At 50.8% G+C, this 27,766-nt stretch overlaps 7 protein-coding genes across 7 annotated transcripts; 4 read left to right on the forward strand and 3 right to left on the reverse strand.

Annotated features, from left to right (window-relative positions):
• Window positions 1–632: 632 nt before the first annotated feature.
• On the forward strand, window positions 633–3,038 carry ENH_00038310 (p97 protein, putative; the record flags this gene model as incomplete). Its single annotated transcript, XM_013580492.1, has 1 exon — window positions 633–3,038. One exon carries the CDS (start codon window positions 633–635, stop codon window positions 3,036–3,038), a length of 2,406 nt encoding a protein of 801 aa, XP_013435946.1.
• Window positions 3,039–5,069: 2,031 nt separating this feature from the next.
• Window positions 5,070–6,480, forward strand: ENH_00038320 (hypothetical protein, conserved; the record flags this gene model as incomplete). The annotated part of the gene is made up of 3 exons (XM_013580493.1): window positions 5,070–5,692; window positions 5,959–6,201; window positions 6,384–6,480. 3 exons carry the CDS (start codon window positions 5,070–5,072, stop codon window positions 6,478–6,480), a joined length of 963 nt encoding a protein of 320 aa, XP_013435947.1.
• Window positions 6,481–7,348: 868 nt separating this feature from the next.
• Window positions 7,349–8,495, reverse strand: ENH_00038330 (hypothetical protein, conserved; the record flags this gene model as incomplete). Its single annotated transcript, XM_013580494.1, has 4 exons — window positions 7,349–7,650; window positions 7,842–8,060; window positions 8,198–8,269; window positions 8,429–8,495. The coding sequence occupies 4 exons, from the start codon at window positions 8,493–8,495 to the stop codon at window positions 7,349–7,351; spliced, it is 660 nt and encodes a 219-aa protein (XP_013435948.1).
• A 2,994-nt stretch (window positions 8,496–11,489) lies between these two features.
• ENH_00038340 (WD-repeat protein, putative) lies at window positions 11,490–16,302 on the forward strand (the record flags this gene model as incomplete). The annotated part of the gene is made up of 7 exons (XM_013580495.1): window positions 11,490–11,806; window positions 12,049–12,222; window positions 12,464–12,819; window positions 12,953–13,707; window positions 13,880–14,287; window positions 14,490–15,296; window positions 15,505–16,302. 7 exons carry the CDS (start codon window positions 11,490–11,492, stop codon window positions 16,300–16,302), a joined length of 3,615 nt encoding a protein of 1,204 aa, XP_013435949.1.
• Window positions 16,303–18,091: 1,789 nt separating this feature from the next.
• ENH_00038350 (hypothetical protein, conserved) lies at window positions 18,092–19,522 on the reverse strand (the record flags this gene model as incomplete). Its single annotated transcript, XM_013580496.1, has 1 exon — window positions 18,092–19,522. The coding sequence occupies one exon, from the start codon at window positions 19,520–19,522 to the stop codon at window positions 18,092–18,094; it is 1,431 nt and encodes a 476-aa protein (XP_013435950.1).
• Window positions 19,523–20,259: 737 nt separating this feature from the next.
• Window positions 20,260–21,423, forward strand: ENH_00038360 (chloride channel, nucleotide-sensitive, 1A, putative; the record flags this gene model as incomplete). Its single annotated transcript, XM_013580497.1, has 5 exons — window positions 20,260–20,374; window positions 20,549–20,662; window positions 20,800–20,977; window positions 21,096–21,216; window positions 21,361–21,423. The coding sequence occupies 5 exons, from the start codon at window positions 20,260–20,262 to the stop codon at window positions 21,421–21,423; spliced, it is 591 nt and encodes a 196-aa protein (XP_013435951.1).
• A 1,103-nt stretch (window positions 21,424–22,526) lies between these two features.
• ENH_00038370 (hypothetical protein, conserved) lies at window positions 22,527–26,580 on the reverse strand (the record flags this gene model as incomplete). Its single annotated transcript, XM_013580498.1, has 7 exons — window positions 22,527–22,922; window positions 23,106–23,249; window positions 23,439–23,741; window positions 23,875–24,731; window positions 24,850–25,470; window positions 25,572–26,285; window positions 26,382–26,580. 7 exons carry the CDS (start codon window positions 26,578–26,580, stop codon window positions 22,527–22,529), a joined length of 3,234 nt encoding a protein of 1,077 aa, XP_013435952.1.
• Window positions 26,581–27,766: the final 1,186 nt, after the last annotated feature.

Here is a 27,766-nt window from a genome sequence, read left to right on the forward strand (position 1 = left end):
AGCAATGGCTGTCAGGTGATTGGCAGAAGGCCATCCAAATATTTGAGTTTACCGCTTACGCAAACATTTCAGTCTCGTCGGTGCTGGAGTTCTCTGTTTCCAACTTCAGTGCCTCGCTCAGCTAAGCCGTGGCCACTGCGTCTTTTGTCGGCCACCTAGCTGAGGTGTCTGGTGGCTGTCAGGCCTTATATGACTTGATTTTCCGAGAGATTACTTTGAGTTTTCAGTGTGACCCACCTCTAAGCTTGAATACCTCGTCTTTTTGCGTCGTTCTACTCGTACATTGCCCCGGTCACCGACTGGATGCCACACGCTTGCCACGACCACGTGGGCTTCTTGCGTGATTCCTTGCCGATAAATTATCTTTTTGTGTTGCTAAAAAATATTTGGGTTGCTCTGAAAATTCATTAAAGGAATCGTGTCTCCTATAGGAACAACATCAATCATACCTGGACGTGGCAGTGGTAGCTACGGTTGTTACAAGCTTCACCACTGATCACAGCAACCCGTATCTGTGTGCACATTTTAGATCGTTGTTTTACAGGGCGCTTGCCGCGACTGTTCAGCTCTTTTTGTGAGTCAGGCCTGCATTACGCAGTACGCTCACTGACAGGATGGACGTGGAGGCCAAAATGGCGGAATCCAAACCGCGAAACTCTGAACAGGCAGCAGCTACACTAAGGGCATGGCGTGCTTGGCGCTCAAAACACAGAATGCCTTTGGAGGAGGCTCTGAAGAACCCAGAGGCATGGCGTCTCTACAGAGAAATGCTGCAGCACAACGGGACAGCAAAGTCCGACATCAGCACCTACGAGGAATGGCTTGAAAGCACTAAATGCACTCAGCGCTGGGTAGAGTGGAAACGCTGCCATCCAAAGCCACTGCGTGAAGTGTTATCAGACCCCGAAGGCTGGGAGCTGTTTTGTGCGATGAAACGAGAAAAAGGTATCACGATCGCTTCAACTTACGAAGAGTGGCTACAGCACCAAGACCAACGGCGAAGCGCGGCATATGAGTCGTGGGTACAGTGGCGCCGGCAGCACCCAGGTCCGCTGACCGAAGTGCTGGCAGACCCGGAAGGGTGGGCCCTGTACAAAGCGAAACGCGCGTCACAAGATGCCAAGCTTCCTGAAACACATGAAGAATGGTGCCGGGACCCCAACACCATCAAAGCAATGGCGATGGAGTCCTGGACTACGTGGAGAAGGGCACATCCTGGTGCACTCCGGAAGGTGTTGGCGGACCCCGAAGGCTACCAGCTATACAAGCGCATGCTGGAGTCATCAGGGAAGTACGCAGACCCGACATACGAGGAGTGGAGGGACCGGAAGGCGAACTCATCTTGGCATGCATGGCGCTCCGAACACCCGGGCCCTTTAGTTCGTGTGCTCGCTGACCCTAAGGGCTGGCAGCTGTACAGAAATGATTTGGAACAGCAACAGCAGAAAAATGGCGTCACGGATGAGATCCCGAAGACCTACAAAGACTGGGCAAGGCTTCAACAACAGCAACGCAGCGCAGGTAAAAAAGACAAACTCGCCGGCGGTAGCGAGTCTGAAACTCGAAAAAGCAGCGGCACATCAAAGGGAAAAGCAACCAACGCGGGCCAACAAAAGGGTAAGCAACAAAGCGCTGCCATGGAGGCTTGGCTGTCTTGGCTTGGTGCACAGCCTTCTGCGAACCTGACAGAACTGTTGCAGAGCCCTGTGGGCTGGGAATTATATAGAGCTGCCATGAGCAAGCCCAAAAGACCTCTTCCTGAAACATATGAGGGATTCAAGGCTCTAGAGCAGGCAACCAAAGCATGGTCGGCGTGGCGTGAGGAACACCATGGCAACCCTGTCACTGTGTTGAAGGACGCGGAGGGATGGAAGCTTTATTGCTCCCTCATGCGTGCCAGGGGAGTGGAGATACCAGCCACATACGCAGAGTGGTTACTGATGCCGCAGCAGCGCGCAATCGTTGCAGCAACAGAATGGGTCCAGTTTAGGGAGCAACGGGCTCAGCAGCCGCTGATGCAGTTGCTCGGCTCGGATGAAACAGCCTGGAAACTGTTCTGCAGCTTCATAGAAGCTATCGGCACGTCTCTGCCGGCAACGTTCAAGGAATGGCAATCTGGAGCATCTGAGTCACTGGCAAATGCGCAGGCTACGTGGCGGTCCTCTTCCCGGTCCGCTGCCCCTCGCCGGATTGAGGTATTTGCTCTGAGGCAGGCCATTGCGCAAGTACGGGATGAGGCGTTTCCTGCCACTTATGAGGAGTGGCTGCGCACACCAGGCTCCAGACCACGCAGCAATCACGCTACCTCGTGGAAGTCATGGAGAAGGCGTCACCCAGGGCCCCTGGCAGAAGTCCTTAAGGACCACGAAGGCTGGGACTTGTATGTAAAGAAGCTTCAACTGGGAGGCTCTTCTGTGCCGTTGTCTTATGAAGAGTGGATGGACTCACCACAACGTCGACGCCAGGAGGCAAGCATGAAATGGGCACTGTGGCGCAGAAATAACAGGGGACCTATGTTGGAAGTGCTGCAGGATCCAGAAGGATGGAAGCTGTACAGTGCTATGAAGGAGGCAACCAGCGGTTCGCCTTGTGAGCAATTCGAGGAATGGCAGAACTCAGTTGGTGCTCGCAAGAAAGCGCTGCGAGAATGGTTGGCGTGGAAGAAGCTACATCCAGGTCCTCGTTACACCATTCTAAGCGATCCACTAGGGTGGCGTCTCTACCGCGCTGCTTTTGCAGGCCAAAAAGCTATTCCAGAAACATACGCAGAGTATATCCAAGCGCGACAGCCTACAATTGCGTGGCTCGCTTGGCGCCGTCAGCATCCAGGTCCACTGCTTACAGTACTGGCCGAAGAAGGCGGGTGGCCGCTGTACAAGGACCACATGCTGGCTACCGGCAAAACCGTCCCTCAGGACTTTGAAGAATGGGCCGAGGCGCACCGAATGGCGACGACTAATGGCAGTTCGAAACGAGGGAAACGGTCGGTTTCGCCGCGCGAAGAAACCGTCGGACCGCAGCCAGTTACAGTTCAATAATGGCGATGAGGTAGGGAGTTCCTTACGCAGTTCTACGCTTTTGCGTGCGTGTACTGTGGTACTACCGATATCACATACACACACGAAGTAGCGAGGATGTGTCGAAGCTTACCCCAAGGGAATTCACCTTGGAAGCGCGTGAAACCAGAGGGCCTCTTTTTTAGGTGTTTAGAGCTCAGAAGCTATTGCTGTTGTTTGCCGTAAAATGGATGAAGGCAATTCACTATGTGCTGTGCAGTTGCTCTTTTGTGTTCCATGCAGTGTAAGATATTTGTGCAGTGATGACAGCTCGGCAGTCGTCCTTATGTGTGGCACGTGCACTGTTGTGGTGGCCTGCCAACAAGCTTGTGGTGCGCGCAAAGTTGCCACATCCATTTCGCTCCTTTTCTGCCATAAATGTACACTTTGTTGGACCATGTTGGTTATATTTGTGAGCACGGAATTTCTGCTGCGAAAGCTTCCCGAACTTCCTGGAGGCCATGAGATACTCAGGCTTCTGTGTGCACTGTTTTACCTAGTCTATTTAGTTGCCTCCCGCTGTGTGTATTTTCTGGATGATTCAAGTTGCCGATGGAAAGCCAAAAGCTTCTCGGTACTTATTTGCTTGTGAGACTAGCATGTCGAATGGACGCGGTAGGTCCTGTTTACCAAACAGAGTGACGGGAACTAATCAGGTTACTTTTATTGCTCTGAAGACACTGTGGTGCTTCCCATATGTTGCTTTCTATATCCTCGTACTTCAAATAAGAGGAGTCACCATCACCTGTAGGGTTCGGCAGAAGCAGCGCTACGAAGGTTCTACTAGGTTCTGCTGAGACAACTTGCTGTGGGACAGGAATTAGCCCTTGGGACCTCTTAGGGTCAACTAGTGTCGACATACGCTTTATTTGGAGAGCGAGTGACAGCAAGCCAGTGGAGAGTTGAACATCACGTATCATTGTGGGAATCCGAGAGCAAATGGCCTCTTTCGCTGTGGCTGTGTAAGCTAATGCATCTTTTCGGTCACAGCTCGTTTTTCACTGGCGGATGCTGCTGCTGCAGTTTCCAGCAGCCCTTTATGAGGAGAAAAGCTGCTGAAGTGTTCCATTGATGGGCATATTCCCAGACCCCACGTGTTGCAGAAGAAGCACATGCGTGCTTCTTCTGCTTTGCCGGTGCACCGTCAATTTCATTTGGGCAGCTGTGTGGAAACCTGATATCATCTTAGGTGCAAGCTCATCCCCCTCTTTAGGACTTAAAGCACTGGACTGTGCTCAACTCTGCAACCCATCTACCAACTCGAACACTACAATGCAGATCAACGCACTGATGCACTGATCCCTTGAGTCTTATCTCATATCGAACCGAATACCGCACCGGACCACTTAACAAAAGTGAATTCTAAAAAGTCAATTTATGAAGGAACGTGTGCAAAAGTCTTTGAATGGGCATCGGCCAAGTTGTGCTCCAGCATAGCATGACCACTGGTCCACACAAAAGAATGCCTCAGTGCACACTGATCCACTCAGGTTGCACGAACTCACTGAAAATTTTCTGATACATCAATGATTGTCACAGAAAGACTACAATATGGAGAAGCATGCATTTGGCTGCCGGTCACTGAATTCCGTGGGCGTCGGCTTCACGCGGAATGGCCGTAACACTGCTGAGCATTCTTCATTGCATCTTTGCCCTTCCAGAAATTCACACTTCTTATGCTCTTCAAACCAGCTGGTGTTTTCAGTTTTCGCGTTTATAGCACCATTCGTTGATTTCATGGAAGAGATGAAGCACTCCCCATAGTAATTCCGGATGTAGGTCAGCCGGGCAAAGCTGGCAGGCTCCGTGGAGGGATTGAAATGGGAGATGTATGAGGTTACAAGGCCACAGCTGAAGTCTTCAGAAACAGGAAATCTGCTTGCCATTTCGTGTTGAGCTGTGTTGTCTGCGAGCATCGAGTCTATGATGCTACAGTCAGCCATTACTGTGCGGCTTCTCGGTGCACGGTAGAAGCCCCTCCTCACCACTGCATGCAATCTCTGTAGCACCACGATGGGCATACAGTTCTCGCGTTCATCCACGGGGCCTACAGCCCGTGGAATCCCCGCACATTCTGCCTGCGCAAAGGGAGGGCCACTACAAAGTCGACTACTGTTTCCTGCTCCCAGCAGCTCGTCTGTAAATGAACAGTATTACGGCTCGACTGAGAGCGTTACCGTGGGCCCGCGAGAAAGGGGCACGGCGAGTAGTGCCGGTGCCCTCAAAGCAGTGCTGCTGCCGCCATTAGTACTGGATGATGGGTCTTTTTCTGCGTCGTGCCTCCAACCTGCTTCTATTACTGGCAGCCTGGAGTCAGATGTATGGAAGGATTCCACACGTGGACTATACCAGAGGCGTCAGCGAGTGACGCACTCCCTGCCAGACCGCATCGATGCAGAAGACAGCCAAGGGCGCAGTTCGCTGGAGCTTGCGGGCTCGTCGATCGCCCTCATCCAACGCCGTCCACGCCTTGCTGAGCTACGGAGATGCCACACAGATGGTTCATACTCGTTACAGCAAAGCAACCGAGTGTCGCCAAAGGACACACCGAAGACAAGCAGTCGCAACAAATTGGACGGGCAGGCTAGAAGGATGTTCTTTGATTTCTATCGGAGAAATATCAAAGAGCTGCGACGGTAGGGCATGCTGCCATACACTGCAGATTCTGAAATCCGTTTACAGGCTTCACATGTGCGCAGTCGACCTAGCGCTGCATACATAATGCTCATAAGCTATGCATGTGTATATCCGTAAACGCAGAATTGTATGGCCCTGGGAGCCTCACCAGTGATAGCTACGTAAGGGCACAACCAAGTCTTCATCAAATAAATATCGCGTACTCTACTACATCTTTGGAGTTATGTGTCTCTTATGCCACTTTTGTGTGCAAGCACGTTTGCAGTCAAGAAACAGTACCCGAAGCCACATCAAGCATTTCAGCTCGCTCAGCTGCAAGTTGCCCAGTGTTCGCATCGGGTGCGTCTTTCGAGACAGTGCAGCAGAAGTCGGTACGAGGAAAACCACATGAGAGTGCAGGCGTACGGCTAGAGGCCGAGGTGGAGGCGGTCGAAGCACTTGATGTATTCAGCCCTGATGAGAGGAACACGCGTATAGATGAGTTTCTCACACTTGTCCAGACAATCCAGTAAGGCAGCGTACAGCAAACACCAAGCATATTGTGCGAATTCCACAGTAGACGTTAAGCATGGCGATGCTACTCTTGAAGTCGCGGGGGTGTTGACGACTCATGCGTGCGGCGGCAGCAGCAGTCTGCGTCGACAGCGCCGTACCTTAGCGCAGTCGCACTGCTCGTTTTGTGTTTCGCAGGGCTGAGTATCAGGTAGAACGGCGCCGGATACGTGCTGTCCGAGGCCTACATCGAGCATTTACATTCAGTGTAGCCGTAAGGGCTCACCAACGATGATCAGTCTTGTTGTGCTACTACATACGGGCAAAGCATTCAAGCGCCAGCAAGGGCTTGCCCACATGGGAGACCTAATCCGGCATGGTTGCAGCGCCTTTGCTTGCCACCACCCACCGCCCGAAGAGGCGGGCATATGCGTGCTGGGCTTTAGACCTCGTAGCCACATAGGCTGCAATTTCCGGAATACGAAATAAAGCCCAGGTTTGGAAAACAGGGCCAGCTGGGCGTGAATACCGATGTGCAGCCCTGCGTTGCATACGCTCCTGGGTGAGGGCTGGTTGTTGATTCCATGTTGGGCGCAGCTGCACTCAGAGACGCTTGTAGGGCTGTGCTTTGTGCCCAAGCATTTGACTACACGGATCTCAACTCGTCTGCACTGCTTAGGCCGCAGTATGCCGGCGACTGTGTACCTAGCCGCAGCCGACGGCAGCAAAGCGTGGATACAATTTGCACCTTGCCTTAGTAGTGCAGCGTTACACGGCAGTCGAGGCACAGCTTCCACGTTGCCACAGGCATCGTGCTGACTGTTAATTCTGTACGTCTTTACTTCAGTCTACACTGTAGCACTGCACAGAAAATTTATCATCTCTCGCAGTCCGCCGCATTCAATACTGCAGCAATCCGAGAAACGCTTATATCCTGGCGTGGCGCGCATCACATGAGATACGCTAAATGTATCGCGCGGCTGACGGAAAGCACAAGTGCCAGCCAGCTGACTTTGACTCAGCACGATGCGCAAAGTCCGAGCACCTTGCCGTCTCCTGCTGCGGAGCGGAACGTAATTCCTCGGGTCTCGTAGCACTGTCACTGCGTCTTATTGGGGGCAGTAGTCCCTTGCTCCTGCGGAATTGCCTTCTTTCGATGAGGATCACGTCAAGGGACGTGGAGGGACTTCCTGAAATGACAATGCCGATGCATCCGGCCTTGCTGATTGCGCTGCTCCACTCCAAGGACGACGGAGGCACCCATACGCAACTTTGAAGACGCGCACGACAACGCCGCGGACGGTAAAAGCGTAAAAGCCGGTAAAGAGTACCAGCAAAAGGGAAGAGAATGGTGTGAAATCTGCTGGGAACGCAAGGCGGTGGTACCAGCATACGCACAAGATAACGAACACAGTTACCCCTAGAACGATGACAGACCAGTCGCCTTCCTCTGTAGGCCCTCCACCTGCTAAGACACACAAATAAGCATTCCAAGAAGGCTAGGAGCCTTTTGGGCAAACAAATGTGGCTGCGTTCAGATTCCATCACATCATGTACCCCGGAGATAGGGCATCATCGTGCTTGGCATCTCCCACTCAAGCTGCCGGATAGCGAATCCTAGAAATAAGTCACAATTGCGGCCGCTACACAACGTACCAGCATTTGTACAACCAGAAACGCCGCTGCCTCTGCTATGTGGTGGGCGATTAGAAATAACAGCATGGAGAGTCACTGCTGCGGAGTTTTGTGCGTCCGCTGATGCTGTGGTTGCGCAAGATCCTGCCGCAGCTGCTCGCGCGGGCACCCGGAGGTGAGAAGCTAGAGAATCGCTGTCTGCCAGCTCCCGTCCCAAAAAAATAACGCGCACGCTAAGGCCTACAAGGCATACCAGCTCGCACGCCACGTCAAGGACTCAACGCCTGAGATGTAGAGAAGTGTGAGCTGCTACAGTCGCTGAACCGTAGGATTCCCAGATGAATTTATGCGCTCTATGTTGAGCATCCATAAAATACCTCTGGATATTTCTCCCGCAAAAACGTTATCCTTCACTTCCCGTATGGTGGAATTTGCGTCCAGCAAGGATTCTGAGGAGGCACTTGTAAAACGTATCATCCCCAACTGCGTTTCCTTAAATTGAAGTGCTTTTCAGACGTTTCCTCTACTTTCAAGAGCTTTTCTGTGCGCTAGTATAACTGACGAGCAGATTTTGTGAACAGAAACAGGGATGGGTTATGCGTCCTCACCGGTAAATGTCGCTGGCTCGCCCGTGCAGTTAACCACCCATTTGACACGAACTTTCTCTCCCGCCATTGCGTCACAATCAGACAAATGCGCTGCACCGTGTAAGAATCAGCCCGTCTCCCGGCGGCCGCCCTTCCTGATAGTAATGGCGAGCTGAAAGACCCAATGCATAACCTTCTGCGACAGCCGCCGCCGACTGGAGTCGCTCGCAGCACGTCGGGCCCGAAGTTTGGCGAGTGCTTTCTACATTCCAAAGCTCTTCTTATCATACCGTGGTCTTTACTTCAAGAGTGCTAAGGGCTAAAGGTGCAGACAACTGCTCTGTGCGGGAAAAGCAAGGCGTCGTCTTGGCTGCGCCAAAAACCACCGGAGCATGGCGCCTTGAGACAAGTTACAGCGGCGTCCTACTGTACAGGCAACAATTCCAAGCTTCGCTCGTGCACGACTGAACACGCAGAGGTCTTCGGAAGAGAAATATTGCCTGACAGCTGAGGGCGTTGTAGACCGACCTACAGGAGAAAGTAGCTATGGGCATTGAGGCTTCGCCATGTAGTCATTTTATATGCTTACAGCTACACCACATGATACTACACAAAATAGCTCGGGAGATCTCGAGCATAGTAGTTCGACTAGTTGCCAGCCCCGCAGGTGCCACATGCAGCGTGCTCCGCTTAACGCTTTTGCAGTTCGCTCAGCAGACTCCCCTTCAGAGGTTTCAAAGAACACCATGATACACCGCTCCAAATTGAACAGTACTGGTTTTCTAGTCAAGAGGCGCTTTTATTCGCTCCCTTTCCCACGCAGGTGCTTGCGTGTGACCACACACGCTGCAAGTGAGACGCCAGGATACCTGTAAGTGACCTTACTAGCGAACAGCTTACCAAGCCAATTCCTTCACGCCTGTATAGTTGGTAGGGCAGCAACAGCTGCCACCTGTCCATGCCGCAACTTGCGTAAAGAGAGGTTCCATAAGTCGGCGCGCACTGACCAGGTAATGGGCGGTGCCTATCTCCGCATAATTCCGTGCAAGCCATTTGTTGCCATTGGAACAGAACGCACAGTGCATTGTTGTAGTCATACAATGGAGGAGCCCAGGTTGACCCTCTGACGAGCTTGACTTATGGCGTCGGTTCAATTGCAGGAAGGGGCAGTTGGCAAGCTTTTTTGCTGGTGTAGGTTGGTGACATTCACCAAATTTGGCACACGTTTAGCCCACTTATTCAGTTCATGTGGTGGTCCTACTTGTAAACTGGTATCCAATAGCAAGCTCCGCTTCTTTCGAGCTTGAAGGACCGAAGAATCGGCCATGGCCTCTGGCGCGACATCACCTTATACAGCTGTGCAGCTAGAAAGCACTCAGCAGCTCTACAAAAGCATAGACAGACTACGAGTAATGATTTGTTCACCAATTTTTACGCCTATTTCGCTAAAGCAGCGGTTGCCACGGCTCGGCTCATTCGAACGAGCCCTGCGTCACAGTCAGAAGAGGGGACTGCCTATGGCAGAGTCTTCAGTGTGCCTCAACAATCTCTTGAAATTTCGTCTGACTGTTGAAGCTTAGATTTTAGCCGCCCTTCCCCAGATATCCGCCTATGGAGGGAACAATTATCTGGCGACAGCGGGCCGCTCGAGGAGACGATGCAGGGATTATACTATGGAGTATTGCCTGCAGCCCTGACAGCTCTAGGCTTGTCTTAGGAGTGGGATGTTGCGTGCTTCTTGTGGATGCTGAATCGGGGGATACACTTCATACGCTTGCTGGCCATAAGGGGAACGTGAACACTGTTGCGTTTGCCTGTAATGGCGAACAATTCGCTTCAGGTTAGGAAAGCATTACACACTCCTAGTTAGACTGATTGAGACCCAAAATAGAGGCTTGTGTAGAGCCGCCCACAAGCAGGCTGAACTTAATTTTGGTAGGGACGATCACACTGTTATCAATAAGTTGGGGAGTAGACTGTCCACTAAGCTTTCTGGATCTTTTTTCGAATATCAGGGGGAGCTGACAAGCAAGTAATAATATGGGCATCAAATGGGGAGCCTTTAAGGCATTTCACGCACTCAGGAAGCGTGCAAGCGCTCGCATTTAATCCTCGAACACTGAATCTTGCCAGTGGGAGCACAGAAGAGCTTGTCTTGTGGCACGAAGAGGGTCCCAGTGGGTCGCACAAACAAGATGGAGACCAGCTCGATAGCAACCCGGCGTTCGATGGATCTAAATTTCCGAGAATAAGCCGTAGCAGCAGCAGAAATTGGAGCAGGGCTTCCAGCAGCCTCGCCAATGCATTTGTTGCCACCTTGGGACTGACCAGCGGCAGCAGTGGTCTTAACTACAGTCCTAGTGGCTGTGGCACCCAGTGTTGCAACAGAATCAGAGTTAGCTCCCGCATTTGCGCTTTATCTTGGGATGACGAAGGGCAGCGCTTAGCATCAGGTCAGCGTAGGCTTCTTGAGTAACGAATGGAACTTTGCCATTGACGTGTTGTCACCAGGTCAGAATTCCCCCGGAATGTCTTTCAAGTCGCGGCCTAGCATTTGACACCCGTGCGTTGTGTTCAAGGCCACTACAATGGTGTGGTCGTCGTGCGAGACCCCGACGGTTCAGAGGTATGGAGGCAGCAGTTGGGGGCGACTGCGTGGGCGGTATCATGGCGGCCACGTAACTGGAATAAATATCAGGATAACATTATTGTGGCATGCACTTTCGAACCAAGGGTCTGGATCCTTGATGCCGATGCGAAAGTAGCTGTGAATTCAACGCAGCTCGCCTACGACCCACTGGCTGTTGCATTTGCTCCAGGAGGTACGCTTTAGTGGAAATAGCTCTGACAATTCGCTCACTGCGGTGTTCACTGGGTGGCATGCGTCTATAGCGCGAGATTAGTGTGACGAAGCGCCGTCAGATTACGGGCAAAAGCCACTGAATCCTTCACGGCACCTTCTTGACGCCTTCTGCTTTTAGTGCCTTCTGGACGCACGCCTTGCGTCGCCTTAAAGAGTCCAAAAATTTGCCGGCAGAGTGCTTAGCACATCAGCTTGAGAGGGCTTAAGCAGCAGTAGGCCATGCCCTTTGTGCGAGTGCCTGATGCAGGCGAGTACTTTGCTTTAGTAGGAGTTGACGGGGGCCTCTCCCTATGGAACTGTATGGGCATGTGCCTTCAGCCAGTTGATTTTTCTGGAGAAAAGCTGGAGGCTACAGTTTGTTGCTTTTCTCCATCGGGGCAGCGAATTGTATTTACCACGCGACAGGGCTACCTTGGTGTTGCACAACTGAGGCTACCAGTTGTCCATGGCCTTCATCGTGAGGTGTATGCCCGTCGGACATCTCTTTGCGAGGTCACTGTTCGCAATCTGCTAACAGACGACACTCTGTCTATACAGTAGGCAAGAAAATCCATTTTATCCTTCTCCAGAGTGCTCCACTTCGGGAAAAGGGCGCATTGCACTTGCATATGTTCGCACGCGCAAGGGTAGTGCTCCATGCATATTTAACGCAAGAACAGTCAGATACGTTTTTTTATACTCTACAGTTTACGTTGAAATCAACTCAAGCGCACACAACGAGGAGACAGCTCTCATAACATGCAAGGGTTTTAAGTGCCGACGTTTGGGACGTCTGCAGGTTTGATGGGCTCGTCCTGAAGATTGCAGTGTACAGACGTTTTCTTGCTGTCCAACTTGATGGATGCATCATCATCGCAGAGCTTTCTACAGAGGCATCTGGTGCTATGAAGCATCGTGAAGTCCACCGCCTACGCGGATCTTTTGAATGTTCGCTTATGCTGCTAACGGCGAAGTCCGTGGTTCTCTGTACAGGAAACACTCTGAGACTTCATGAGCTGACAGGAAAGTTTCGTTCCTTGAAAAAATTGCGGTAGTGCTATCAGATAAAATGGGTTGCGGTCAGGCCATGTTTCATATATGGGTTGGCTGCCGACACTGTGATGCTTAAAACCCCGAATGTTCACATTATTTTTCTAGCTAGCTGCGGAAACACGGGACTCCTGCACGCTCATCGATACAATTTGTGCAGGAAGAGAAGGAAAACAATGGACGCTGAGAGCTCCCGTTCGCTACGTTAGGGTGCTTGGGGGTCCTCCTGGGGCAGAGACGCTGCTCGTCGGCCTTAAAAATGGAGAGGCGCTCTATGTGTTCGCGCATCAGGGGCTTCCACTACCTCTGCTGCAGCATCGTGTTGGGATTGTTTGCATGGACGTCTCCGCCGAGCGCAATAGACTTGCTATTGTCGATGAAGAAAAGGAGCTCTACATTTACGACCTGCGTAGTAAAAAAAGCGTGTACTCTCAACAAGATTGTACTTCAGTTGCCTACCACCTTTCCGTCGATGATTTATTGGCTTTCACTGGCCGGAAAACTCTATTTATAAAAGCAGGTAAACCGGACAGGACTCGACAGGGCATAGCATGAGTATGTCATTCTGAAGCGCACCAAGGTAGCAGCGGTGCTGATCTTTTAGCTGCTGGATTTTTGTCTATTCATCCGACATCTAGTTCCTTCCTGTGCAGGACCTGCTGAGACATGCCAACAGACTTGTCATGGGATCGTGGTTGGATTTTTGGGGTCATTCACATTTTGCCTGCACTGCCGAGAAATGCTGCGAATCAAGGTTAATCATACGGCTTCCGTACAACAGCTCATAAGGAGAGGCTACATCAGAAAAGCGTATAACGTAGCCTGCCTGGGGGCAACGCAGGACGAATGGAAGCAGTTAGGGCTCCAATGCATGCTGATAGGGGACCTCCAACTTGCACGCAAAGCGTTTCAGCACCAAAATGACTTGAGGGCTATATGCTTAATAAATCACGTGGAATCGGAGCTACAATCGTTAAAAGTGAGTAAAGAGGCCCACCAGCATATGTGCAGGGCGTATGCCAACGCATTTGTCCAGAACTTCGCAGCTGCCGCAGACGAATGGGCAGCAGCTGGCTTTCCCCAAAGAGCGTCAGAGATGTTTGCAGACCTGCGAAGGTACGCGTATATCGTGAATAGACCTGGGAGGCAGCTGACAGGTAGAGTGTCCATATTGGTTGCCGTGCAGTATGCCCCTGTGTATGATGCGTTTTGTATGATGCGTGAATTTTGGTGTGGGGGACCAAACTTCAGGTGGGGGGATGCACGGCTCTGGGATAAACTCGCTGCACAGTTCAAAACAGAAGCGTCAGATTCAGGGAAACAGATGAAAGCAGCAACAGACTCGTCCGCGACGCCAGAGGAGACTGCGGGAGGAAACATAGAGCAAGCTTCACTGCCTGACCTTCCAGTTGCCTCTCTAAGCCAGGTGATGCATGTAGCGTTGCGTTAAGCTCTGTGGGGCCTCCGACCTGCGCAATGTGCTGCGTCTATAAAAGCATAACTCATATCTCACTGCTGTATCATAAACTTTGAAGGTATCTGCGCTAACTTGCCAACAGTGTTGGCGTACATGCTTTCAGAAAGAACAGAATGAGCCAGTGGTCCACCACGAATTGAGGGAGGCTGCAGCATTATACCTTGCCACAGGGCAACTGGAGCGAGCCTGCAGAATTTATGCGAAGCTAGGCGAGATTCGCAGCCTGGCCGAAGTCATGAGGAGATGCAAAGCGCAACAAATTGCACAGCTGCGTGCGGAATATGGGCAGCCAAAGCTGCAAGCGCACAGGCGAACGCTGGATGGCAGCGGGGAATACCCTGAGGACTACGAAGCTTCTGTGACTCTGCGCCTTGTTGCTTGTATCTTTGAAGAGAGCGGCCAAATGAACTTAGCCCAGGAGGCTATGCTGGCTCTAGGAGACACAGTAGGGTATCTAAGAGTCCTAATGCAGGCTGGACGGTGGGATGAAGCCGTGTCTCGAGCAGAGCAGGTCAGTGGTGTGTGTGCAGGCTTTGATGCTTTACAAAGGCAAGTGCATTTCAGATTAGTGAACGAATACACCATTGTGGCTATTGACAAGCTGGAGGGCCCTTGCACTTGAATGCACGACACGATGATTGGAAATGTTGCATTCATGTGGCTTGGAAAGTTGTTGGCGCATTATCGTTTGCCACTAACGTGAGTTGCTGTAGGATCCAAGCCTTCTTCAACAAGTGCTTTTACCATGGGGTCATGAACTTATCCGTCAAGACGAGCCAGAGCTGGCCATTAGCGTATTTCGACGAGCGGGAAAAGAACATTTGGCACTGAGAGTGCAGAGCTCTTTACTAGAAGGCGCTGTATCTCAAAAATTTTTTGCCCAGGCAGCAGAGCGGAGTTGGGCACTAGCTACTGCTTTTGCCAACCTGGCTGATTCCAGTAGAGAGGGGCCACATCACCCATTGAGTTTGACTGACTATGAGGGAGCAACCACGGCTCATCAGTCTCTAAACAGTACTACAGCAGGCCCTTGGGGTTTGCCTGCATGTGTCTCACGCTTCCTTACGTGTTACTTCAGGCGTCTCTCAGAGGTTTATGGTGTCTATTTCGTGCTGATGTGCCAGGCTTCCTCTGTACTGCCAAAAGCTAAAATGCCAGCGCATGCCGTCTTAAGGGCCTGCATTTTTTTATGGTCGCATGCACTAGCGCCATTAGGGCAGGCTGCTTGCGTGAAGCAGCTTGAAAAGACAACGGCATGCTACTTTGCACCTTCTACAGAAAGCAAACAGCCAAAGTTGATTTTAGAAGGGGCAAAACGATGGAAATCTGGATTAGGGAGTCTGCCAAATTGGCGTTTGCCACAGTGGTGGCGTGATGCTCATGATGCTCTTGATACAGATGCAGTGCGGACGAAGCTAAACCTTTGTGGGATCCGAATTTATCGCCGTGTAAAAGGTATTAGGACATTTCTTGTGTTGCGCCTCATGACGGAGGCAGCGCTTCAGTTACATGACTTTGAGGTTCGTCGTTGAATATCACGTAAACTTAGGGCCAAAGCAGGATGAAGTATGAATGCATATCCTAAGCAGCCATGTCATACATCATTGTGTCTCGTAAACAACTCAGTGACTCGGAGCTTTGTTTCTTAGAAGCCGTCAACAAGAGTAAAATGACTACGAAGACTGAGAAATTCCTGTTTGCTGTTGCAATTTTTACCTGTGGGTGCAGACAGCAGCTGCAGCATGCCAGGAACTTCGTCGTCTTGCACTGAGAGGCTCTGAGCAGCAGAAAAGAGCCGAGCTGGAGTTGAAGGTCAAAGCAACGCATGCTTCTTTCAGGCCTGAGGCCGGCCTTGCTGAGGCATCTGGAGCCTTGACAAAGGCCGTATGTGGCTTGTGCAGGGCCTCAGTGACTTTGCTGACCTCGGAAGCCGTCCCATTAGGTGCAGATTTAAGCTGTGGAAAGTGCGGGTGTCCTATTACATTGGAGTTCGGCACATTCGCTCCGATAATGGCAATCGAGTGCCGCCGGGTGGATAGCGCAGAGCTAGTCAACGGGCACCTATCCTTTCCTTCCGGCAAAGATTTTTCTCCAGATGAGCTCTTCCTCGAAACTATTAAAGAGAGTGTCATCCAGCCAGTTGCATCAAGACCTTCGCTGAAGGAGGAGCCCTTCGGCCCTGTAGAATTCCAGCCGCCGGCACTGAGTCAAAGTTTCCTGCGCAACCAGCCACGTGAGAAACTTATATGGCGCACGAACAGTGGCCTCGAGGGTTGTACCGGCTCCAATATCCTGCGATTATTTGGACTGCCTCACTCAAAAGCTGAGCAAGCAATACATGCCACCTTTTTGCAGGATTCAGAGGCAGCACTCAGAGACCCTGACATGTTGATGGCATGTGGCACATGTTCTCATCTGTTCATCCAACCACCAGCTTATCAGATGTTGTCTTCTGGTAATTTATGCATTTTCTGCGCTAGTGACTGCCCTTTCACTCCAATCCTTCAGTGTGCGGCACTTGAATGAAACTACCACATCAGCTGAATTCACTGCAGCACAGGACAGGATGACTCTTCCGTGGCTGCTGTGGTGAGGCCTTTCTGCTTGGCTCCCACTGCCATTTCACGTGCAACAAACGCTTTCTTTTTCTCGCCGGTTCCTCTCTGTTGGTGTTCCACCTGCTTTTTCACCAGTCGTGAAAACGGGCGGGCAGGAAAAGCATTAACGGGCCCACGGGCAGGACTTTTGGGTTAGCCTAGTGTAAGTACTTGTAAAATGTAGGGGCTGATCGGGAGTTTGTCATATTCTTTGCTGAACAGCAATGCCTGTGTGCCTTGTCGACACGAACTTCTCCAATTCGCCAAGCCAATCCACTGCAGCAGTTCATGCAGAGGGTGCTCCACGCCGTATGCCGTTAGAGTATGCGTAAAGCAGCTGAGCACCTCACTGCGGCATAGAAGTTACGGTATGAGCGCCCACGCAAGCCGAATCCTGGGTATGGCAACAACGGCGCCTCAAGGCAAACATATCGTGAACAGTTTCAAACTGAACTTACTTGACAATAGCACCAGGCACAGGCCGAGAATCGCTTTTTTTCCCCGTGATAAAGCAAGTGGTGGTACCTAACACACGCAGGTGTCAGGTTGACAACTTTCGAGTCGCGTGTGCAGTCGGCACTTCTTCTTGTGCCCACCATGACGATTTTTAGACACCAAGTACATAAGCTGACTCAACTTCAGGCCGTGAACCGTGCAGCTCGGATTCTGCTTTGCGGACCAATTTGCTTTGGTTGCCCTTGCAGCACATCTGTGTTGTCCCAGCATAGGAATGCTGTGCGTGGCCAGCATTTTTCGCCAAGCCAGCAATGCTGTGGTCCACTAGTGGCCAGTAGACCCCTTGACTATTTTCGCAGGCCTGGCGCAACTGAAGAAAAATTCATAGAATGTCCTCGATTCAATATTGGAGTCGCCCCAGCAGCTTGGCCGGATGCTCTAAAGTTGCCTATGAACATCGCTTAAGCCTGGCTCTTGCCACCCAAACACGAGCCGGCCAAACGCACTAAATTCTCCAATACCAGGAAAACACTTTTCGCTCTCTTTTGAGTCGCATAGATTGGTTTGTGGACCGATACAAGTACTACGCGGACGTCAGCGAGAATGCGTAGCGGGCGTGCTTGGCTTCAGATGATGAAAAAGGTGAAATACTTTGCTGCGATCATCGACCCTTGAAGCCTTTCTTTGGTAGCAACGTTGGCATAGGCTAGTGTACAAGACAAACGGACGCATTTTTCTCGCGCTTTTGAAACAAAGGCTTGGTTTGCTAATCGCCAGCTTATTAAATTGGAACACTCCAAAACAACTTGGCGAAATAGCATTTGGGGCCGCAAGCGTTTGTCAGTCCTTCTGCCGCCTCTGTAGCCCTAAGTTCAGTGTGAGCAACACACGCCTGTACATAAAGAATTGCCCTCTCGGTTCGTCCAAGGTCGCACGGCTTTTCACCAGTCACTGGAAAGTGAGCTTGAAAAGGCTCTGTAAAATATCCTTCTTCTGCTGTTATTTACCTCTCAGTTATGTTCATGCAACTTCAGACAAGCAGTGTTCCTGTCGGTTGCTTCTTGTGCTGCAGACAACCAGTACGCGCACTACGTGACAGGTGATACAGCCCTCAACGGGCTGCTCACAAGCAAACCAAGTACAGCTGTTTAGGCTTAATTCCTCTGCTTGGTCTTTGGAAAAAGCAAACTTGCAGTTTCAACGTCCAATGGCAAATAAGACTTACCATGGGCAGACGCCAGTAACCCCAATGCAACAACTGGTTACTTGGGACTACTTCCCGTTCCTCTGCCTCTTCTGCCTCCCCCACTCCCTCTTCTGGGAAAGCCCCCTCTGCGGGAGCGACCACCAGAGATATGTGATGGTGGTGAGTTGCGTGGTGTATCCACAGAGCGAGTAGCTCCCATAAAGGCTGCTCCTGAGTTCAGCGGATCACCCAAGCCTACAGTAGGGTAGAGGAGGCCCGCATTTGGGTGTCGAACTGAATCATCAAAGTTATGGCCGCCTGCATATTGCTCGTTGGCACATAAGATAGCAGTGGCAGCGGCACTATTTGTTTGCTCTGCGTCCGCCCTTATCAAGTCCAAAAGATTATACGCCACCTGCCGTCCAGAAGGCTTCATGTATTCTGAGAGATCATCGTCACGCTCACGCCGCCCCCGCCGCCCACGGCCTCCTCTTGTTGTTTTCCTCTCATTGCTGATCTTCTCAGCACCTAGACTATTTGGATCCACCTTCTCTAGTTGCCTCAAACGATCTCGCTTCAGTTCTGTTGCATCGGTTTTTATATCCAAAGACCGGGTTGGTTGCCCAGCACGAGTGTCGTTGGACGTCTCTGCTGGAGAAGCAGTTTCGCGCTTCATCTCTTTCCGTGATGGATCTGTCGTCTGTTGCTGAGTTCCTGTGATGACGCTGGTATTAATTTCTACCTGCTGCACTTTAGCAGCGAAAGAAAACGGAACGAACTTTGGGGGGCCAGTGTCGCCCTTGTCGGACTTTACCCGCTGCTGAAGCTCAGTGTGCTCATTGAGGATTTGTTGGAGCAGTTTTCGGCGCTCCTGCACATCTGCTTTCAAGTTAAATGCTTCTCGCAACTGTTTTGCCCCTCCCCCCAGATTCTGGAAGTGTCGGGGAGTTAAAAGAGCCATTCCACGGTAGAATATCAGACCCGGCAACAACAGCAGTTTGACACCTGGCAATAGAGGCACTATATCAAGCTGCTGACAAAAACGAAGCTCAACAGCAGTAAAAGACGTACCGCGACCGTCCGTAAGCTTCAGTGAAAGTAGTCTCTTCTGATTCCCCTTGATCCCTTGAGCCCCATCGGAAAAGTCCTCTTCAACATCCTTCGTAGGCAACCGCACATCCTGGAAAGACAAAACCATGCAAAGTAGGGGCCTTTTGAGAGTATAATTGGTTGCCGTTGATTTGACATTTTCAGCTGGACCGTCAATGGCAGCGCATGCCGCAACCTCTGGGGGAGCTTGCATGGATTTGCTGTGTAGTGCGCTGAAGTTCGTCGGGTCCGCAGGGTGCGGGGCCAGATGCAAACGCCTTATATCGGCAGACAAAACATAGTCCTTGACTGCAGCGGGGGAAGAAGCGCCAGATTGTTCAATAGCTGCGAACCCTTCAGGAGTGAAATCAAGTGCCCATGGCACCAGAGCCCCTTGTATTGCAGCCGCCTCCATCATGCGCTTTACCTAATGTCGCCGCCGTCTTCCCCCGATTGGCTTGAACCAAAGGGTCTCCGACGGTGTGGACGTGACAACTCCAAAGCAGCACAAATAAGCTGATGCGTGGGGTAATGATTCGAATCTGCAGCGTGAGACGAAAGTGCCCGTCTAGAATGCAAGAGGCCCCCGTAACTATTTACTGCCAGTTTTGCCTCTAAACGCCTTGATTTACCACGGAAAATTAGGTCCATATGATTCTACAGCTACCGTGTTCAAGCTGCGCCAGCAACTGTCAGTATCTCTCAGTATCGGGCAGACCTACCAGATAAAATCTTTACGCATATTACAAAATAAAAGCAATAATTCCCATTAAGGCCTTTCTAAAAAAGGATTATCATGCAGGACAAAGCTGCACAGCAGCCTACATCACAGCCCATGCAAGCCCCGTCGGCTTCCTTTCAAGAGCACGCTGTCTGTGCAAACAACTGTCTACTGAACAAGGTCTACTTATTATCTACTATATTTTTCCATCAAAAACACAGGACTCCACCGCCTTGAGGCTTTATTGCTCTCCCACCGAGCGCAACGACTTGCTTCGGGACGTACTTTTCTGGCCATGCTTGACAAGCCACTAAGCCGCTAAGGGTCGTAGTGGTCATTCTGTATAAAAGCCTGCAGTTTACCGTATTCTCAGGCATTTGGTCGCGAGCATACCAAGCATAGGTGGTTTTGGCAACGAGGAGCTGGCGCGGACGATGTTTGCACATACTCCCCACCGGACCCCGTCTGGGGATTTAGAATTGCTACATAACGAAACGATCGGCATAAAAGTTCCAAATACATCTGTTGTAATACGGGGCAAACTTGCAGGTGAGTAGGTAGTTTCGGCACCGGGCAGCTGTCCTCAATGCTGACCATTTACAAAACCTCGTGGGCAGCTGCTCTTGCCAGATTGGGGATTGTAAACGCACTAAGCGCTCTGACTACGGGAGAGATGGAGTGATTTAACGTTGTTGAGTTTCTTGTGGGGTGTGTGGAAAGCAGGTTGTGGCGAACTGTTCGTTACGTCGCAACGAGTGGCTTGGCTTGGCGATACTGCCACGAGCTTCGCTCTGAATTACATTAGTATAGTGCTGCATGCACTTTCAACTGATCCCCGTGCGCTCATAGCAAGTTGGCACAAGCTGTTTTCCCGTCATTGTCATTGTGAGGCCCCTCGCCACCCTTGTTTGCAAGCGCTATCGCGAGAGAGATAGCTTCAGTGCGCATGGAACTATGTTCGTTTTCTTTTTCAGAGGCCTGCGATAGGCCATGCCTGTATTGTCAAATTAAGGGAGACGCCTTACCAACACTGGCTAATGGACATCCCAGTGGCGTCGCCACCTCAGAATCAGTGGAGGCACCTGAGGAAGATGAAGGATTAGCGGATGATGACGCAATGATTGAGTTGAAATTCATCCCGGATGACTCGAGGTGATGTACTTTAGTTGGGTTGAGATATAGATGGCTAGTGAAACCCCATTTGAAGTTTAAGACGCTTTCGATTAATCAATTGGGCCTATTTCTGTGCGTTGCCGGACTGTTTTTGCAGTTGTTTACAACGACTGTTCGCGGTCATGAGCGAAATGGCAGCTTTGCACCCGGAACCTGATTCGGGAGCGCTTGATGGTGACGAAGAGGAGCTTTTCGATGAAGCAGCATTACGTCGACAGGTACTGCCAGCTTGGGGGTGGAGTGGACGCATGATTACGGATGATTTTTGTGCTTTCCAGTATATTTGTGTGGTGTGTTATTTGCCCATTAGCTTAATGGCGTACAACATATCGCTCTTGGTGCGTGTTCTGCCCCATGAACAGGGCTGGGAGTTCGTTGAAAATGAAGGAGATGACGCGGCGGAAAGTGACACCGTCGACGCCTGAAAGGCGCATCCACCCGCTTTAGAGATTCGGAAGGCCCCTAAATCCGCGCACGAGACCAGGTATAATTCTAGGAATGATGGTTTCGGATTCTTGTCCGATGGACGGCCTAGTATTCTCGTGCATAGTACAGCGAGTTAATTGTGGCTGAAGCCAAGGAGGCTAGCTGCTAAAGGGGTGCAGCGGATGATTTACAGGGAACTGTTGGCAGCTGTTCTAGGAACCGTCGGCAGCTGTTCCACCTTGTGGGGAGGGTTGACGCAAACCCCTGAATAACTGTTAAGAATCAGGTTTTCTAATACCCTCTCTTCAAGGGTGAATTCGCCGTTCCAGCAGCGTCGTGACTTTACCAAATTGCCATTCCTGTTGTGGCGTCAGTTCTTTTGGCGTTCACCAGGTCCATAGACAAAAAGGCTTCGGGAAGCCTTCTGGCAGCTCGCAGTCCAGTTTGGTTGGTTGGAACGAACTGGCGCGCTGAAGCTCCCCTACTGTGGAGTATGCCAGTACTCACGTTGTTCAACAGTTGTAGCTACAATCCTTTTGTCACGGCATATGTTTCGCGTTCGCGCGCCTTGTGCTTCATTTGTGCTATATTTACGATGTCTGTGGTGAGAGGGCATCAATCAAAGCGATGTTGCCACCGTGACCGCCGCCACGTATCCTGCACAGAGCCTCTTAAAGTACATGGTTGTAGCACGGTATTCTGCCAAACTGAATTCTAGATCTAAGCACCGAGAAACCGTTTAATCACCCTCACGATGTGGAACGGCGTGCTTCAAAATGTGCAAAATTTCATTCGTCACTAGCTGTCGAAAATTTGCCCAGTTGACGAAAAAAAAACGATCTATGGCCGCAGTTATGGACGCGAGAAGCTTCCTGATACCTAATGGCAAATGTCTCCCTTCAACCAGCCAATCCTGCTTTGGATCTTTTGTCAGGCCAACGACATGCCACCGCAAAATTTCCTCACAGGCCAGTGGCGACGCAGCTGAATGCACTAACTACAAAATGGGAAGAAAATATACACCACCAATTTGTGTAGTGCTGATCAGATGCTGTAAGGGACAGGGGTCTTAGACTGCTGATGCCGCTGCACGCGCGACTCGTCAGACCTGTGGATGCTGTTCCGCGGCACGATCTACCTCGACCCGCCGAAGCACAGAATCAAGTTTCTCGTGCGCCTTCTTCAAAACAGAGTTCCGAGGGTGCCCAACTAAGTGAAAAACAGCTTCAGCAAGTGGGGCGGCAGCACCTGAGCCGAATGAGGCTTCCTCAAGCAATCCTGCCATGATTGTCAGCATAGCTGTGTATGCCACAAAGTGAGAAAGCATGGGGTTAAGCAAGGCCACGTCAACGCTCTCCAGATCGAGGAACATTGCAGCCAAACGCGTGAAAATCGGCGTTGGTCGATAGGAAGGCCGTGTCCAAATCCTTCCACTGAATGGGGGAGCGCCTGGAACTGTGGATGCAACCTCTACTCTGTCCATATCCTCAATGTACAACTGGGGACGTCACCGCATGCACACAATAGGGCTTACACACATGAGCTAAATGCACTACCTTGGTGCTACTTGCAGGGGTGCCATTGCTAGCTGAAAGCATGGCGCGTTGAGTAGCGGCAATCTAATGGAAAGAAGAGTATACTGCGACCTAGTCAGTTCTTTGCAATTGCAGTACCTTCTCACCTTCATCAAGAAAGGTTTCCTGTGTGACAACTTCGTCAGCTCAGTCTCACCAAAGAGTACGCCAACTGGGTCAATATCGATATTTATTTCTTGGGCCTTCACTCCTGACGCCGCCATGTCTTCGTAAGCAAGTTTATCTCCCCACTAAGAAAAAAGCAGCGTAAATGGAACCTGAAGCTAATATGAAGCCCAATGGCCCGCGCTATAGACGCTGCAAACCACCTCTAGTTACGAAAATCGGCGCGTACGGTGTACAAATAGAGAGCGCCATGGCGGCCTTCCCAACGTGCAGTGCAAGCGCACTCACAGATTACCTGTGTGGGCAAAGCTTACCGACGGGCATCCAAAGGCTACTGTGCGGATTTGCAGTAAGTTTCTATCCACAAGTGTTTTGGCTCGTTTTGCAAGGTACCAGGCGCTCAGCTGAGCCATAACCGCACCAAGCGAATGCCCAGAGAAAACAATCACCACCGGGGTCTCCCCACCAACAATTCTCTCTTCAAGACGATTTAACTCTTGCTCCATGAGGGGGCGAACTGCTTTATCAAATAAATAAGTAAGTCCATAGTGGAGACGCCCGCGCTTTGACAAAATTTTGTACGGCACTGCCAGCCCCATGCCGTTCAGAAGCCACTGCTGCACAAGCAAACAGGAAGAAATCTCCTTAAAAAGCGATGTGAAAAAGGTGACTCTCCACACAGTCATGTCAATGAATGAGTGACTCCGCAGACGTAGCCTCACGATGTCAACTGGCTCCTCAAAAGCCCACCTTGCTCACAAAAGTGCCACGGAAGATCCACACAATGTCAGCGTAGTCAAGGTTATCCCCGTCTAACGGCGTTGTTTTGCCATCCCTCTCAAACCGCCACACCCAAGGAGAATTATGAACGCGACTATAGGATGCAGTGAGACCACACGTGTCAGGTTGCACAACTGGAGGGCACTTCATCTCAGAGCCAATAACCTTCGGTCTCCAAGAGCCATCAATCCCTATACCTGCTGCGTTTTTAACCTCGTTCAGCATTTTACTGCCCGACGGTCCTGTAGAAATCAGCCGGCCAGGCGGCCAGCCGAACTTGCCGAATAATGACATATCTGTTATGAATGGAATGCAACCGTCAGGAGCCTCCAAAGAGCCAGAAATGCCAGCTTTGGCGCTGGTCGCGAGTTGCGCTGGCGAACCCGTTTCCTGCACTGGTTCGATGTCGTCATTAATAAAAGCTTTTTTGCTTGGCACCTCCGCAAACTGAGTGGCCGCAGCCACCTCCTGCAAGTTGTCCATCGGCTTCACTCGTGAAGTATTTGCTGGGATGCTATCAGCATTCCGACCGGCATAGTCGGCAGATGCAGAAGAATCCACTTCTACAGGAGTTCTCGCATGATGCACACTGTTCTTTTCACCATTGCGAGCCTCCGGAACGGAAGCGACGCCACTGTCTGGGTAGCGTTCTTGAAGTGGAGCAGTATTCTCAGCTTCAGTCGCCAATGCCGACTGTTCTGATGCACTTTTGTGGCCCTTGTTTTCAGCGACAAAATTCTGTCGATGACGAAGGAGTGACGCTGGCTCTAGCTCAACAAAGGGCTTCACATAAAATCGAGGAGAGAGATCACGCCACCTCATGGGAACTGCACATAGCGGAAACAAAATTATAATGAATCGCTTATTTGCTGCAAACCAGTGCGCAAGCCCTCGAAATCGCACCAATAGTGCAGCGCCATGACTAATGGGCTTGCAGGAGCTCACCAGCTTCCGCCGTCCTAAGTACTCCTATGTTGGTGACCTTCCACGGAGGAAACATGAAAGTGCTTGCTTTGTGATTCTGCACCCAATCCCATATGTCGCTCGCTTCATACGCAATTATATTCATTATCCATAAGGCATGCCAAGCTTTATACATCTGTTGTTTCCATTTCCCTTTTTCCGTGCCAGCAGTATTATCGAAAGCCGAAGCGCTCGCTTCCTGTGCCAAAACTGGTTCGTCTTCTTTTGGTGTATTCTGTCCCTTCCCTCCGCTTCTGTCCGCTTGAGATTTCCCTGAGTCTGTCCAAAAGTTGGGATAGTTGAAGCTCGAATCAAACAAAATATGATTTGGCCCACCCTTGAAACCATGGACCAGCTCCGAAACGCGAGCGAAAATGTCAAACTTAGGAGAAGGCGGCTTGCGGTCCACTGGGACGTTGCCGTCGTACACGCGTGGCTGAAATATTGTTGGGGCCTTCTTCGGAAAAGCAACCTCCGCCCCCATTTTCCTGAAGTATGAATAGATGGGGAGCTGAATATAAGATGGGTGGTCGGGATGAACATGTCCGGGAAAACCTTGCAAGAGTCGCTCTGGATATGTCTGTACTGTCTCGCATACCTTGACTGTACGGCAGAATCGCAACAAGCACAGAATGCTCTTAAAGTCTAGCTCTTTGTAAAGCAGCATATTGGACCTCCTAAACATCCAAACTTGCGAGACTTACCGTACAAAAAAAGTTCTGTAAGAGGGTAGTATAAGTGCTTGTGCTTCAGCAGAATGTCGTTGACTACTAACCCAGGATTCGTCTTCAGGATATTAGGCTTCAATTTCCCGAAGGTTCGGGCGAAGAAAAGAAATAAGCGCAGGCTGGGAGAGCGTATCAGCTCACGTCTCCAGTTCCTGTCCCGCGCCTTTAGCGCTAAGGCACTGCTTATACTCACGGCAAGTTTTAGCCCCGGACCCAGACCAAACCGGTGAGAATTGAGTCTTTTAATATATAGTGAATTAGTGTCTAAATTCGAAAGAGAACAGGCAAGATCAGGAGCTGCAACTGACGGCTGGGAAGGTGAAAAATAAAGCCCACCGCAAGTGGAGTTTTTCATAAATGCCAATGGGTGCGACTTTTTGTCCGTACCTAACCACGTCATGTCAACAGTCTGTACAATGTCCCTAAGATGTGTGTCTTCTGCTGGTTTGGAAGGTCCTCCATTAGCAGGGCGTGCATACAACACACCCCGTGTGTGAGGAGAATGCAATGCGCAACCTCCATCAGGGGCTTTGTTGGCCGCCGCAGGCCCTTCTTTCCCTACGGCCGGCGAGTACTGTTCTCTGCCAAAGTAAAAGTTGGTACCACACACGGACGCTGGACATTGAAATGACAATGAACCATCCGCATTGATGTAGACGCAATCTTCAGTGTGCTCGGAGCCATCTGGTCCTGCAGACAACTTCACCCACGCACATGCCGTGGTGGTGTTTACTGCGCAATTGTAGGACTTCGGTTAGATCTGAAGCATGGCTGCTCTGGCCTTACCAGCATTACTGTCAGGAGATGTACTATCATGGTATCGCTCATCGGCTGATTGGATACCTACGACCGGGTAGGACTTTAGCTCCTCCTCAAGGAGTCCCTGGCCAACGCCTTCATTTGCATCGATCAAAAGCAGAGCAAACAGCAATAAGCATAATGCGCCAAGCCAGTGTGCCAACATCTTGTGGACCACCACTTCCATCAGACAGGAAGGGCAAAACGGCGCAGCATGGCTGAGTCGGAAACGACGGCAGTGCTCATTGACCTTCTTATAGAGCCATCGTTTTCCCCACAGAATGACGGCTTTTAAAGGTCTGAGTCAGCCGTGGTCAGTTGGCCATCTCGAGTGTTCGAGACTTGAGTTCGAGCTCGCCCAGACCCACACCCGAGAGTTGCATCGGAAACTCCGACCCTGAAAAGTGGGGTTAAAATTGCATGGTGAGAAATGAAATTTCAGTCAAAAGTACTATTCGTCGATAGTCAAAACACTAAATCGCAAAAAAGTTAAGCGCCCCTGCACGGTCGGTCCTGGTCAGTCCCAGCAACGTCTGCGCAGCCCTCTGTCAAGCAGATCCCGAAAGTACCGCCTCGGTTAGCTACCACAATTGACCGCACTTAATATGCTTGATAAAAAGCTTACTTTGCGGCTTGTGCTTGGAACACATGCGAAAGCGGCGCAGACATCACAAGGGTATTGGGAGCACTGAATGCATGAAACCGCACTTTTTAATGAGAAGTTCATGACTACTGCTTGAAGCGCATTCACCTGCTAATGCCATAATGCGCGGCAGCATGGCTTAGCCTTTTGCTTGTGTGAGTGGTGGTAGGGAAAGCATGCAAGCCTCCGCCTCAATGTGCCTCTACAGGACATTTTATCTAGTGCATGGCACCACAGCCTGGAGCGAAATTCGCACAGATCTGTCAGAACAAACAGCAAATCGTAATTTCGGAGGAAATAGGAACTAAACTGGTGTAGCTTGCTGTTTCTTGCCAGCGCCCAAGACCTCTAAGGCGCAGCTCAGCGCCAGATTGAGTCACACTGTATCCCTGTGCACTTGAAGAACCGCTCTTGGTCTTGTTTTTTTTAATGGAGAAAAGACACTATAATTTCGCGTATATAGCTCGACTAAGTTCGATGTACTGTCTCCAGGTGGATAGTAGAGGTCAAAGCACCAACCAATGGAATCGGTGCTGGGTTATGCAGCATTGCTCGGGTGAGCTGAGCACCGAAAAAAGAGGGCTGTCCTGGGGAGGCCTTCGTATCCAAGACAGTTCATACACAAACTTGTTATTCTGTGGGTTCTTTGGTGGTTACAAGAACCTGCATTTAAACTTTCTACTATGTAAAGCAAGATCTGTTGCACACAGCGATATGGTCCTCAGTGAGT

Source organism: Eimeria necatrix, genomic scaffold (genome assembly GCF_000499385.1).
Source record: "Eimeria necatrix Houghton genomic scaffold, Enh_scaff27, whole genome shotgun sequence".
NCBI lineage: Eukaryota > Apicomplexa > Conoidasida > Eucoccidiorida > Eimeriidae > Eimeria > Eimeria necatrix.